Source organism: Monodon monoceros, unplaced genomic scaffold (assembly GCF_005190385.1).
Source record: "Monodon monoceros isolate NGI ecotype Baffin Bay Population unplaced genomic scaffold, NGI_Narwhal_1 Super_Scaffold_7, whole genome shotgun sequence".
Lineage (NCBI taxonomy): Eukaryota > Metazoa > Chordata > Mammalia > Artiodactyla > Monodontidae > Monodon > Monodon monoceros.
Window position 1 is genome coordinate 99,069,354 of NW_021703784.1, and position 13,567 is coordinate 99,082,920.

General features: G+C 39.3%; 1 protein-coding gene across 7 annotated transcripts in view; it reads right to left on the reverse strand.

Moving 5' to 3' along the window:
- Nucleotides 1-2,448: 2,448 nt before the first annotated feature.
- Nucleotides 2,449-13,567, reverse strand: part of ATL3 (atlastin GTPase 3) — a 50,213-nt gene continuing 39,094 nt past the window's right edge. For 6 of the 7 annotated variants that reach the window (XM_029208609.1, XM_029208611.1, XM_029208613.1 and 3 more), the window contains 5 exons: nucleotides 8,114-8,241; nucleotides 7,443-7,499; nucleotides 6,122-6,193; nucleotides 5,296-5,727; nucleotides 2,449-4,506 (listed from right to left, as the gene is read on the reverse strand). In XM_029208609.1, coding sequence (XP_029064442.1) covers nucleotides 4,420-4,506; nucleotides 5,296-5,727; nucleotides 6,122-6,193; nucleotides 7,443-7,499; nucleotides 8,114-8,241 — 776 coding nt within the window. In that variant the 3' untranslated portion in view covers nucleotides 2,449-4,419. The remainder of the gene's footprint in view (nucleotides 4,507-5,295; nucleotides 5,728-6,121; nucleotides 6,194-7,442; nucleotides 7,500-8,113; nucleotides 8,242-13,567) is intronic. The other variant, XM_029208610.1, reaches the window with a different exon arrangement.

Consider the following 13,567-nt stretch of genomic DNA (forward strand, 5'->3'; position numbering starts at 1 on the left):
ATGTAAAAGAACAGAGAAAGAAGAAACACAAGTAACATGGTGCTGTGATCTTTATTCCATTAAATGACCTTAAAACTAAGAAACAGAAACAAGCTTTTAATATACTAATAGCATAATCTAATCCATTGCACTTTTTAAAAAGTATATTAAATTTTAAAGCCATTCAGAAAGGGTCTAGGAGAAAGAAAGTGCTTTGAACATCTTTTTTTTTGAAGAAAAAGAAGTCAGAGAGGAAATTCTATATATGCTCAAAATTAATATTAACTCCTTTAAGGCTTAAGTCCATGATAGCATTTATTCATTGAAATTGGAAACTTTGGGAATCAAATGCCGCCTTCCCTTGGTCATGAAAACACTACATTTAAATCTTAGTTCTGGCACCTGAAATGCCTTTCCCAGGAAGAAAAATTTCTTCTAAAATCTTTCTGCCCTTACATCTATCTTGAAAGTCCCTGGTAAGGGCTATTTTGTGGCTAATTTTCAGTTATGATCTTCTCCTTCCTTTTCGTTCATTTTTACTTAGGCTTAAGGTTTTCTGTGCATAAAAGATTTAGAGGTTCAAAGTCACAGTGCTGAATTGTTTTTTTAAAAGAAACACAACTTTCAAAATAGTTTTTTTTTTTAAATCCTAATTACACCCGGTAGTAAATAGGATACTTGTACATTCATCTCTCAGAGAAGGCACTAGGACTTCCTAATTTAGAAAAACATTTTCACAGAGCTTAGATAATCCTCTAGACTAAAGGCATCCTTATTACTCTGAACACTGTAAACTCTCAGTGATTGTATCTGGCAGTAGACCACCTATTCTGAACCTCAGGCAAAAGCCATCCACTTGCCTCCAGACAATACTGAATTGCACTTTCCCATCCCTCCCGAGCAGTCTCTCTCGCTGTGGTCTCTGAACCACCTGTGATGCGGTTTTTAAAAGTGGTGATTCCAGGGCCACAACCCAGACCCAGACACACTGAGGCAATCCCTGGGTATAAAGCTGGGAATTTGAATTTCTTTAAATATGCCTCCCAGGGGTAAGTTTTATGCACTTCAAGGTAGAGGAGAACCACTATCCAAAACATAGCTACAATAGGACTTAACAGAAGGAAAACGATTCAAATGCAAAATGGTCTCTTACAAATGGGCTTTTGAATGTCATTTTAAAACACCACCTACACAAATAGTTTGTGTTTTAGGAACTGAAGCTTGTCTTCATCATGCCCTTATTCTTGACTAAAATTTTGTTGGATCTAAAGGTAAGCCAGAATGATGCAGCCCATGTTTGCGACCTCAGATGGCAGCCATCCTAAATAATCCTAAATTACATTTCAATAGTTCTATGCAGATGTCCATGTAAGTTTACATTATTTAAAAAAAAATACTCTAGGGAAAAATAAAACTCTTTTTTAATCGCTTTTGCCTGGACTTAAATCAACTATTTAATTTCTCTGTAACTCATACATACATACATACTCAACCAAACTCACCCTATCCAAGACACCATTTTCATAAGCCAGGTGGAACGCTGGGTATGACCTGTTAAAGAAACGCACTGCCAGCACAAGGCAGTTTGTCTGTTTGTTCGCATAAAGCATTTTACTTCATGAAAGAGAAAAAAAAAAAGAAAAACCAGGTAAAACAAAAACAATACTCACAGGCAACTCTACCAAGTATGAAGTAGCTGTTACTATATAAACCTCTGCGGGAAAACAGATCTCTTGGTATACTGCTAAAATAAGGTTATGGCTCTAAGGATGTTTTATCACCATACATGATAGTTTTCCCTCATTTTGTCTACACACTTCAGTGAAACAATCAAAATTTTGATTCTATTATTTTTACTTAGAAACGAACTGGAAGTATTAAGAAAACAAAAAACTTAACAATATTTAACCTCTCCTAAAATGAAGTATTTTCATAGAAAATTATGAAAACATTTTATATGTTAATAGGAATGTGCCCCATATACTGTTAGGAATGTGCAAATTAAAAATGCTTGCATGGAAAGGCAGGAGTGGCAGAGCAACAAACACCAAGCAAAAACTTAGTCCTAAGTAATGTCCCTGACCCACAAACTAACGGCTGAGGGAAGGTAAGGGGTAAAAGACATTCTTTTCAACCTGGTTATAAACCTCCCCAAGACTATTTATAGCCAGCAATGAGAATGTACCTTTTATTGGAAAAGCTGATATAAAATCATCAATTTTCTGTTAAAAAAAAAAAAAAGAGGCCAAAGGAAACTCATAAAAATCCTCACTGAGAAAATTTTATAAACAATTTCCAGAGGCAGAATAAGTTAACTGATAAAGACAAAAAAATAAGGGTTCCCCAGGGTAATTAAACAAAGTTATTCCTTTAAGATCAAAACATAAAAAAAAAAAAAAAAAAAAAAACCAGAAATGGTGGATTTAAACAGTAACTAAATTCTAAGATTTCATTAAATCATACATTATCATATATTTTTTATTTTAAAATATCTAATATTTTAGTATTAAAATAAAATTTAAACACAGCATCGTTTCTCACCATTAAAAGTAGGATAATTCTAGACAATTTTTCTGAAATCTATAAATGTGCTTACACAAATGCATTAAAAGCTAAGTATCTCAACATCTGTAAGGCCTTTAGCAAATAAGTATCAACCTTCAGGAAGATGAGAGGCCACCTGAAAATGCACCAAAATTTCAAAACTAAGCTTTTAATTTATTGATAATAAAGCTAAGTATCACTGATATGCAAGTAAACAGTTTTTAGGACAAGCTGAAATTTTTCTAGAATTTAACCACAGTTGAATAAAACCGCAAGAACTTCAGGGCAAGATGGTATGTAAATATGAAAAAATACATAAAACACTTGGAATTAATTCAGAACTTGTAAAAATACTTGAGTGGTAAAGTGTTAAAACAGTCAAGAGAAATATTCTTTGACAGAGATTACATGCTAGAAGAGGCTGTTTCTACCTTCCATTCATACTTCACGTATAAAGAATTTACCCTCAGAATTTGCCTAAACCTCCCTACCTCCCTCCCTCCCACAGCAAAAGTTAAATTATCTTAAGAATTAAGGCTCACATACCTGAATGTTTATATAAATACCTGCAGGCAAGTTTTATGAAGTTTTAAAATCCACAACAATTCACCATTATAAAACCAAAGGAAAAGGCAACTGATAAAGTTTTTTATCACATGATCAAGGTAAATGAAGAATTCTTAGATACTTCTAGATATTATATGTCCATATTTGGGTGGGACTTTGGTCCTTACTAAGCCAAAGCTATTTTAAAGCTACCAGACTAGTCATGTATAAAGTTAAAGGATGATTCAATAAAACTGACAGTTTTAGCTCCATTATTAAAAATATTAGACAGCGAATAGGAGAATGCAAATAAACATTGTGGATAAAGACCTGATTTACTGCTAAACCACATGAAATAGGATGCCAGTTAAAGGCAGTTATGTTTGGTAAATGTCTTTCCTCTAATCCTTGATAAAGTTCCGTTCTCATACAGAACTCTAAAAAACAAAAACTCTCAAATGACAATTGTGTGTGTTATGTATAATACATATATGTATATAAACCTACAATCAGTGAATCTGACCAAGGCACAAGTTCAAATGACTTATCAGAGGTCACATGGTTCATTTAAACTCAAGCTTTTTTCTTAAAGTAGGAAAGCTCATTCCTTTTATTACAAGCTGCTCTGGTTTCTCAAGCCATATTTGCCTCTTTTCTAGAAAGAAGCTATAGGAATGAACGAAGGCAAAAAAAAAAAAGAGTATGTTCTAACAAAACTGCCAGCCTGTCAGGAAACAGACCTTAAATTTCAGTGTACGGTAGAGTTAAATACGATATAATTTTTCCATACTATGTGGCAAAAACAATTCTCTAATATTATAAGACTTTAAAAGTGTAATGGCATCATTTTTAGTCAGTCTTTAGTTCTGAAGCTTTTGCAAGTTTTGTAAACTTTAAAAATCCTTTTCAAAAGAGTAAGGTACAAAAGAACTGATAATTCACCAAAACAGCATCTTTCATGTGGTTATCCTCAATCCCCTCCCTATTATGTCCTCAAAAGCATGGATTCAACCTTAAAAGGCACTAAATGGCACATAAAGGACAAAACCGCATTTCCATTTTTTCTTTTAGCTTTTTCCCCATAAAGTGCACAAAGCAGAGAGTAATAAGAAGACAGACATAGGCTTGGATCTATACCAGCAAGGAAAAGAAATGCTTCCAAGAGAAATGGAAGTGTGTTTAAGAATTTGAAACCACAGGAAAGGTCTATTCATTTATTAGTGCCGTGTTTCAGCTCTTTCCAGATGGTCCCAGGTCTGCGTTCCTTGGGAGCTGGACCTGTGGCCGTGGCAGAAGCCCAGAAATCAGAAGGGACTGGCCGGGGTCTTGTTGGATCCTCTTGTTAAGATGCTACTGAGCTTTTTTATCCAAGGATGGTCTCCCAACAACTGCATCCCTCACAGCAGCCTGAGTGGAATTACCAATGTGAGAAGTGGCCTGCAAAAGTCCATTTATTCAACATGTCAGTTAATAAAATACAGCACAGCATCAAAAGAGTAAGCCATTGGAGACAAACTTTCGAAAATCTCTGTCTACATTGTTACTATGTTATAGAAAATAAGGGAATGAAAATGCAGGGGTCGGGGAGCCCTGTGGCAGCTGCTAACTCCCCAGAGAGTCCATCAGCTGAGCCTCTGCTACCTTACTGGAAGGTAAGGGGTGGGCAGCTCTCCTGGCTTTACCACAAGCTTCTAACTTAACTGATATGTTCCCGCTACTCAGAAAGAGAAAGCTGAGTCTCAAGGATCTATAAACCTAGAGATCATGTCAATGTCAAAAGCCACTGGCTTACTGAATGATTTAAGTGAAAGACACGCCATCCATTAGTAGGTCTCAAAATAGAACAGTTTGTTAAGTTCATATTTTTCAAAGCTTGTGACTTTCAGTGAAGCAAACTAACCTTGGATGGGGGAGAGACTCACACAGGAATTATGTCTGATGAACACGCAGTTAAAAGTTTCCCATGAAGGACACAACATATGTAAGTTGGAAAATTTTTTGCACTAAAGAGCAGTTGTTAAGCGTGGAAACAAAATATTACAAATAAACATTAATATCCTAAAGAAGGATAATAAAACGTAAAGCCTGTTAGAAAAAAAAAAATGGCCAGGGGAAGTTTCTCATGCCTTCCTTCACTACTGAACTCTTCCAAACGGAGATATTTTACAATAAGCACAAGTATCTGTCCATTATCAACCGTCAGCCCGCTCAGCTGGCACCACTTACCTGCTCCAATACATATGCTGCACCAGAATCGATAGCACCGCCCAGCTCACGATACTGACCAGAGTACCTGATGTACCCCCAGGTGAGAAGAGCTATTAACAGCAGGCCAACCATACAGTTGAACAGCTGGGCCACCACCTCAAGACCAATAACGCCAGTGAGGCCTGAAGCTATGTACAAAGCCACAATGCCTGTGAAGAGCACTGCAGGGGTTCGGAAGGTGCTGAAGACATTCTTGCTACCATTGTGCTTGCAGAAGTTCTCATACAGTTCCTTGATCTCCTCCTCCAGCTCCTGCTGGTAACGAAGGCTAAAATCCTTCCCACCCATCTTTTTTGTCTTCTTAAAATGGTCCAGAGCAAGTTCTTTGAATTCACAGTGCTTCTCCTCTAGAATGTCTGGAGACAAATAAGGTTTGTCTCCCCCAGAAACCTAAAAAGAATAAAGACACAATGTGAAGGGTGAAGAACCCTTCAAAAACAAATGCCAAATAAAACAAGTGAAAACACTGAAAAGCTTAGAATATTTTAAGATATTAGAAATTAACTTTAAAATGATGACCAAGACCAATAGAGGTCTGGTTTCAATTCCTCAGAAAAGTACACTTAGTAACCAGGGTGATATTGATTAGTGAGAGCTGTGACACTGTAAGAAAGCCTTGCTCATTAGAAAGGGCCATAATTAAAAGGCCCCAATAAGCAGGAAGACCTGAATGTTGCCTCATCATCATAAGATACACTAAATGGGATCAAGTTTGGACTTCTGAAGTCAGCAACATGCCCAGTTATAGGTATTTCAGAATAAGACAACTGCCCAGCACACCTACCTCTTCCATGTTGTTATAGTAAATGTCCTTGGCAGAGGCTGCAGCTGCTAAATTGTTGGCTTCAGCAGTGGCCTTTTAAGAAATGAAAGCACAAACCATAAATCCTTTCTCTTTTAATGTTCTTCCACAAATAACCAAGTAAAAATTTTCTCTCACCCTATTCCCCATTCCCCCTTCTTTATTATTCTTCTGTTTTTCAGCTTTCCATATAGCCCAATTTATGAATTAAAATATACCTTTTCTGCCAAATTTTCTGCCAAAAAATGTTCTCATACATAAGAGAGAGAACAAAAAGTGTTCTCATACATAATCTTTAGCATAAAATTAAACCTCTGAAAGTATTTCCTTTGCTTCGATTTTATGTGTTAAAAAATAGATGTTAACTCAGAAAAGAAGAGGAAAAATTTATCTTTACAACATCAATCCCGATCTCTAGCTCCCTTTGTGAAAATGTTATCCTACTAAAGAAATAAACATTTGGGGCTTCCCTGGTGGCGCAGTGGTTAAGAATCCACCTGCCAATGCAGGGGACATGGGTTTGATCCCTGGTGCGGGAAGATCCCACATGCCACAGAGCAACTAAGCCCATGTGCCACAACTACTGAGCCTGCACTCTACAGCCCATGAGCCACAACTACTGAGCCCATGCACCACAACTACTGAAGCCCATGCGCCTAGAGCCCGTGCTGCACAACAAGAGAAGCCACTGCAAAGAGGAGCCCGTGCACCGCAACGAAGAGTAGCCCCTGCTCACCGCAACTAGAGAAAGCCCGCACACAGCAATGAAGACCCAATGCAGCCAAAAGTAAATAAATAAATAAATAAAAATAAATAAAGATTTGGCAATAAATGGCCTTATCTTCAGCACATGAAAGTCAGAAATTATATGTTTTAACAAAATGACATCTTGGAAACATCAAAATGTTGGAAATAAAACTATTTGCAAATTAAAAACCTGATTAGTAAACAGGAAATATTTAGATACGTTGGACATGTTCTATGAAAAGAGACAACAGGTAACAGGAAAATGATTTGTCTAACAGAACTGGGTATGTTTAACCTGTTTTCCACAGTATGTTTTGGGGGAAGACCAGGCCCAGCAAGAAGCCATTCTGTTCTAACTTCACCATCATGAATACAGACAAGAAAACCAGAAGGGAGTCACACTGCTGGAAAATGTGCTAAACATGAATGGACCTCAGCATAATGAAAAGGGGGGGGGGGACCAACAGCATTCTCTTCTTAAAGGACTCTGCTTACTGTATACGGGTCAATTCAAGTAATCAAAGGATATCATTTAGGATGCCAAAGAACTGCTTACCTGAAGCATGGATTTGGGGTGAGGCAGATCTTCTCCTTGGTAAATTTTAATATATGCCTTAGAATATAAACATAAAAACAATTATGAAAAATGCCATTCTGTCATATTTAACTGGACTTTGATTTTTACAAACAGTGACCATACAATTGCATTTTCCTAAAGACCTAGATCAACACCCAGGAATTAGCAAAAAACACAGCACACCTTTGAGTGCATGTTAGCATTTTTTAGTTAACTGAAAATATTCTCAAAGCAGCACAAGTCTAGGACTCCCACCAGGCTCCCCATGCACACTGGCCTCACCACTACCTGTGGGCAGAGTGACCATCCGCCTTGAGGTAGTCGTGTCACATCTAGGTGCCGTCTCCTCCTACTCACAGCAACTTCCTAACCACCTCCTGTCCACACCATCTTCCTTGAGGAACAATCTTCCTTTAGCCACAGTAATTACTCCTCTAAGAGAGTGCAAACAACATCCATTTGGTTCTTAGACCGATACTGCCACCCAGTGGCCCACTCCTGGGAGGACACCGGAGTCTCTCAAAACGCCTCTCACCATCTCCCCCTTGAAATTTTCCCCCAGGCTTTAAAATATTGAAACCAAGTTAGTTTATAACCTAGATCAGTTTAACCAAAGGTCAAACATTTTAAGAATTAAAACCCACATTTACCTTAAAATATTCCAATAGCCCCCGACAGGTGACTTTCGAGCCATTGATCTCCTTTTCCATTAAGTTAGCTGGGTTTAATACATATGGTATCAGTGTCTGTAACTGCTCTTTGAATTCACTGGCAATATCTGTTCACAGGACCAAGAAAAAGGAAACAATAAGCCCAACAGATTTATTCAACCAAGGGGAGCGTAACGCACAACCTTCACTCTCTATCTAGTTGCTCTAACGTCTGCCAGCTAAAGGGCGGGGGTCCCAGACTGTGAGTCTGACACTTTCTGACAATGACCAGATTGCTTGCGGGTTTCTGCTCTCATGTACCTGTATTGTCTCCTTCCCTTCTGCAGTATTAAGTCCTCTCTAGTCCAGAACAGAATATGCAGAACATCCCTACCCTGCTTTCCATTCTGGGAGATTCAGTCTACTCCCTAGACTTTCAAGAAATTTCACTTTTTAAAGAGTTTCATTAACAGGTCTTCCAGAAAATCAAGTATCAACCCCTCAGGTTCTCCCAAGCCAGGCCTTTGCTGTACCCTCACTCTCCCCCTTAAATCCGTTAGATTTCACTATTCATCCACGTGCTTTATTTTGTTTGTTTGTTTGTTTTACGCGGGACTCTCACTGTTGTGGTCTCTTCCGTTGCGGAGCACAGGCCCCGGATGCGCAGGCTCAGCGGCCATGGCTCACGGGCCCAGCCACTCCGCAGCATGTGGGATCTTCCCGGACCAGGGCACAAACCCGTGTCCCCTGCATCGGCAGGCGGACTCTCAACCACTGCGCCACCAGGGAAGCCCCACGTGCTTTATTTTTGTTCATTTTCTAATGTTAAAGGAAATAAAAGCACCTGGACCCCATGATATTTATTTTCTATTATCTCCTCAGAGAAGCCCTCTGGGCCACCCCAAAGGGAAAAGGCTACTATCTCAGGAAAGGTGATAGCTTCTTTTCAGCTTCTACTAAGTTCTAACAGAGAGTTCAGGAGAGCCATTAAATAGAGCTCTTTCCTCGAAGTGAGAACTCGCTGGCCCAACTATGAAAATGCAAGGAATCTGATTTATATGATCTGACTTCTTCCTAGGTTCCCAACTAATTCAGACTATCAACTGAAAAGAAAGTAGATGGGAACCCACATCAAGATGGGAACTCTTTCAACAGCCCATAACCCAAGTTTACAAAACTGAAACATTCTTATTTATTCATTCAACAGTTTGGGGGCACCCTTTTGTGGCCGGCATTGCTGTAAGAGTTGGGGATAGCATAGTGAATAAAACAGAAGTGGTTTATAAATTTTTCCAACTACAAATATCACCATAAAAATCTCCATAGAAAAAACTTCAGGTTACTTTTACCTCCTTAGATGATAGGGTCAACTAAGAGAAATTACTAGGTATGTGACAACAATGTAGACTCCTGGAAAACATTCAAAACTACTTAAAAAACAACCATATATAAAGCCCACCATCAGACAATCACAATTAACATTTAAAATATCCTCCTTCCTTTTTAAGGCTCTTATATATTGCTAAACTGCTTCTGTAGAAGATTGTACCCATTTATACCCCTATCACCAATGTAGAAGACTTGTTTACTACTCTGAACACACCGAGATTTTTATTGTTTTTAAAACTTTTACTGACTTGATTGGTGAAAAATAGTATCTTGCAGTTTTGTTTTGTTTTGTATTTAATTTATTTATGTTTTGGCTGCACTGGGTCTTCATTGCTGCCTGGGCTTTCTCTAGTTGAGGCAAGCAGGGGCTACTCTTCGTTGCGGTGCACAGGCGGTGCACATTGCGGTGGCTTCTCTTGTTGTGGAGCATGGGCTCTAGGCACATGGGCTTCAGTAGTTGTGGCATGCGGGCTCAGTAATTGTGGTGCACGGGCTTAATTGCTCTGCAGCATGTGGGATCTTCCCAGACCAGGGCTTGAACCCATGTCCCCTGCATTGGCAGGCGGATTCTTAACCACTGCGCCACCAGGGAAGTCCCTATCTTGCAGCTTCTGCTTCTGACAGTACTAAAGACTAGAGAATCTGAAGGAACCTTCTTCCTAACAAGATCCTGCACACAATATATTCCATTACAGTGTAGACTTGGAAGTAAAAGAGAGCTGCAAGGGGCTGAGCAGGTGGGCAGTGAGCTGAAACCAGAGCACTGAGCTAAGTACATGTGAAGCTGTGGCTTATTTGAGGCCATTCACTGCAACGTGGTGACAAACTCTGGGCAAAAATAACTCCTAAATTAAGTTGGATCATGAAATAGAGCGGGAATGGTCCCAGGTGGGTAAGCCCTTAGCTCCCCAAAGGAGCAAACACAGATCTCCTTTGGAGGAAAAGAGATCTGAATAATGTACCAAGGAGCAGCACAGAGAGATGACGATGGGAAATAAAGAAGAAAATTAAGATATGGAAGACAGAATAAGATTATTTAATATATGTCTAACAGGAGTCCTGGGAGATGAAGGGGAGTGAATCAGAGGCAATAAGAGAAGGGGTGATGGCTGAGAACTCTCTAGAACTAATGAAGTACATGAATCCACAGCTTCAGAAACCACAGCATATAACAAGCAGGTTAAATAGAAAGAAAAACACACGTAACAGTAAAATTGTCACACGGCAAAGACCTTCTGAAAGAAGGAAAATGCTTCCAGAAGGAAGGTCTGCAGGACAAGAAAGTGAACAAAGAAATTCTTTTTTTTTTTTTTTTCTGCGGTACACGGGCCTCTCACTGTTGTGGCCTCTCCCGTTGCGGAGCACAGGCTCCGGACGCGCAGGCTCAGCGGCCATGACTCACGGGCCCAGCCGCTCCGCGGCATGTGGGACCTTCCCGGACTGGGGCACGAACCTGCGTCCCCTGAATCAGCAGGCGGACTCTCAACCACTGCGCCACCAGGGAAGCCCTCAAATTGCATTTTTGTTAAATCCACATATATGCTGTTTACAAGAGACACACACACCTAAAACATACAGTCACAGAGAGGTTGAACATGACAGAAAAAGATATACAGACAAATACTAAGGAAAACAAAGCTGGAATAGCCATATTAATAAAGATAAAAATGCTCAAACAACAACAAAAAATGGTATTAGGGATAAAGAGGGCTACTATATATTACCTCAATTTACCAAAAAGATGAATCAATTCAAAACTTTATTAAAATAGCCTCAAAATATGTGACAGAACAAAAGAGAGCACTGACAAATCCACTAGAACAGTGGAACATCAATACATATGTTATTGACACTCAAGGAGACAAAAATTAGTGAAGATTTTTAAAATGACATAATTAACAAGTATGATTTAGAGATACAAATGAACCTTACACCCCCAAATTAAACAAAATGTCCACTGTGCTCAAGCACATATGGAACATGTATAAAAAGTCTAGGTCATAAAATATATATCAGCAAACGTTTAAGACTCAGTGTCATAGCATTCAAACACTATCAAAGTATTCGATAAAATGTGTCAATAAACGCAGCATCAAAAGCTTAAGTAGCAGAGGGGCTTCCCTGGTGGCGCAGTGGTTGAGAGTCCGCCTGCCGATGCAGGGGACACGGGTTCGTGCCCCGGTCCGGGAAGATCCCACATGCCGCAGAGCAGCTCGGCCCGTGAGCTATGGCCGCTGAGCCTGCGCGTCCGGAGCCTGTGCTCCGCAACGGGAGAAGCCACAGCAGTGAGAGGCCCACGTACCGAAAAAAAAAAAAGCTTAAGTATCAGAGAATTAAATTTAAAGTTTTTTAATTCACATAACATTTGGAAGTTAAAAATCATACTTCTAAATAACACATAGGTCAAAGAAGAAACCATAAAAGAAATCAAATACTACATATTTAGAAGGGAATGATAATGAAAATGTCACCTAATACAACCATCTAAACTGCACTAAGAGAAATTGACAGCCTTAAAATATTACATTGGGACTTCCCTGGTGGCAGAGTGGTTAAGAATCCGCCTGCCAATGCAGATGACACGGGTTTGAGCCTTGGTCCCGGATGATCCCACATGCCGCAGAGCAAATAAGCCCGTGCACCACAGCTACTGAGCCTGTGTAATAGAGCCCACAAGCCACAACTACTGGGCCCACACACCTAGAGCCCATGCTCCACAACGAGAAGCCACCACAATGAGAAGCCCGCGCACCGCAACAAACTGAGTAGCCCCCGCGCACAGCAATAAGACCCAACACAGCAATCAATCAATCAATAATCAATCAATATGTAAATAATCATATTAAAAACGGAAAGAAAACTAAAAAACTAATGACTAAAACTGAAGAAAATGAGCTTAACTGAATCAACAGTGAAAAGTATTCACACACACCCACACACAGACCTGAGGAGTTTCAGAGGTTTCTTCTACCACTTTTAAACACCTTAATGTTATGTGAACTCTTCCAGAAAACACGGTGAGGAGAAAGGGTGAGACCAGTATGCCAAAACCAGACAACGGCATTTGTGACCAGAAAATTATAGACCAATCTTGCTCATAAACTTAGATACCAAAAGCCCATGCAAATTATTAGGAAATCAAATCCAGCGACAGATACTTATTTTAAAAAGAAAGAGGGGCTTCCCTGGTGGCACAGTGGTTGAGAGTCTGCCTGCCGATGCAGGGGACACGGGTTCATGCCCCAGTCTGGGAAGATCCCACATGCCGCGGAGCGGCTGGGCCCGTGAGCCATGGCCGCTGAGCCTGCGCGTCAGGAGCCTGTGCTCCGCAACGGGAGAGGCCACAACAGTGAGAGGCCCGCGTACCGCAAACAAATAAAAAATATAAAATCTGATGTGGAAAAAAGCAAAAACTCCATTCTCCATGAATTACGTAGATAATACGTAATATTTACAAATATATTACTGGAAATAATGAGAGTTTAGCAAGATTGCTGAATTTATCATATAGAAAAATCAAATGCATTTCAACATACCAGCATGATTAGGAAAAATAATTTTTAAGATTTCTAACTTCTAAGGAAACTTCTAAAATAAATCTAACAAAACATGTATAAGACCTTAATCAAGTAAGTTTTTATATTCTTCATAAAGTGAAACTAAAAAACCTAAATAAATGGAGAGAGATTACTCTGTTCAGGATAAGAATACCTTCCCATTGTCATAAATACATGCCAATCGCCGTCAGATCAATTTATAGATCCAATGCAATTCCAATCAAAAACCGAACAGGGACATTAATAAACCTGATAAACTGATTCCAAAACTTACACAGAAGAGCAAAGACTAAAGCATAATTAAGACACTACTGAAGATGACTACAGGTAAAAAAGGGAGGGAATCGTTATACCAGATATCAACTCTTATTATAAAATAGCTAATTATGATAATGTAGTAATGGCACAGGGCTAGACAAAATGACCAGTGGGACAGAATTAAGAACCTAGAATCTGACCCATGCATTTATAAAAGGATTTTTTTAAACATAACAGAAATTGCAAATAA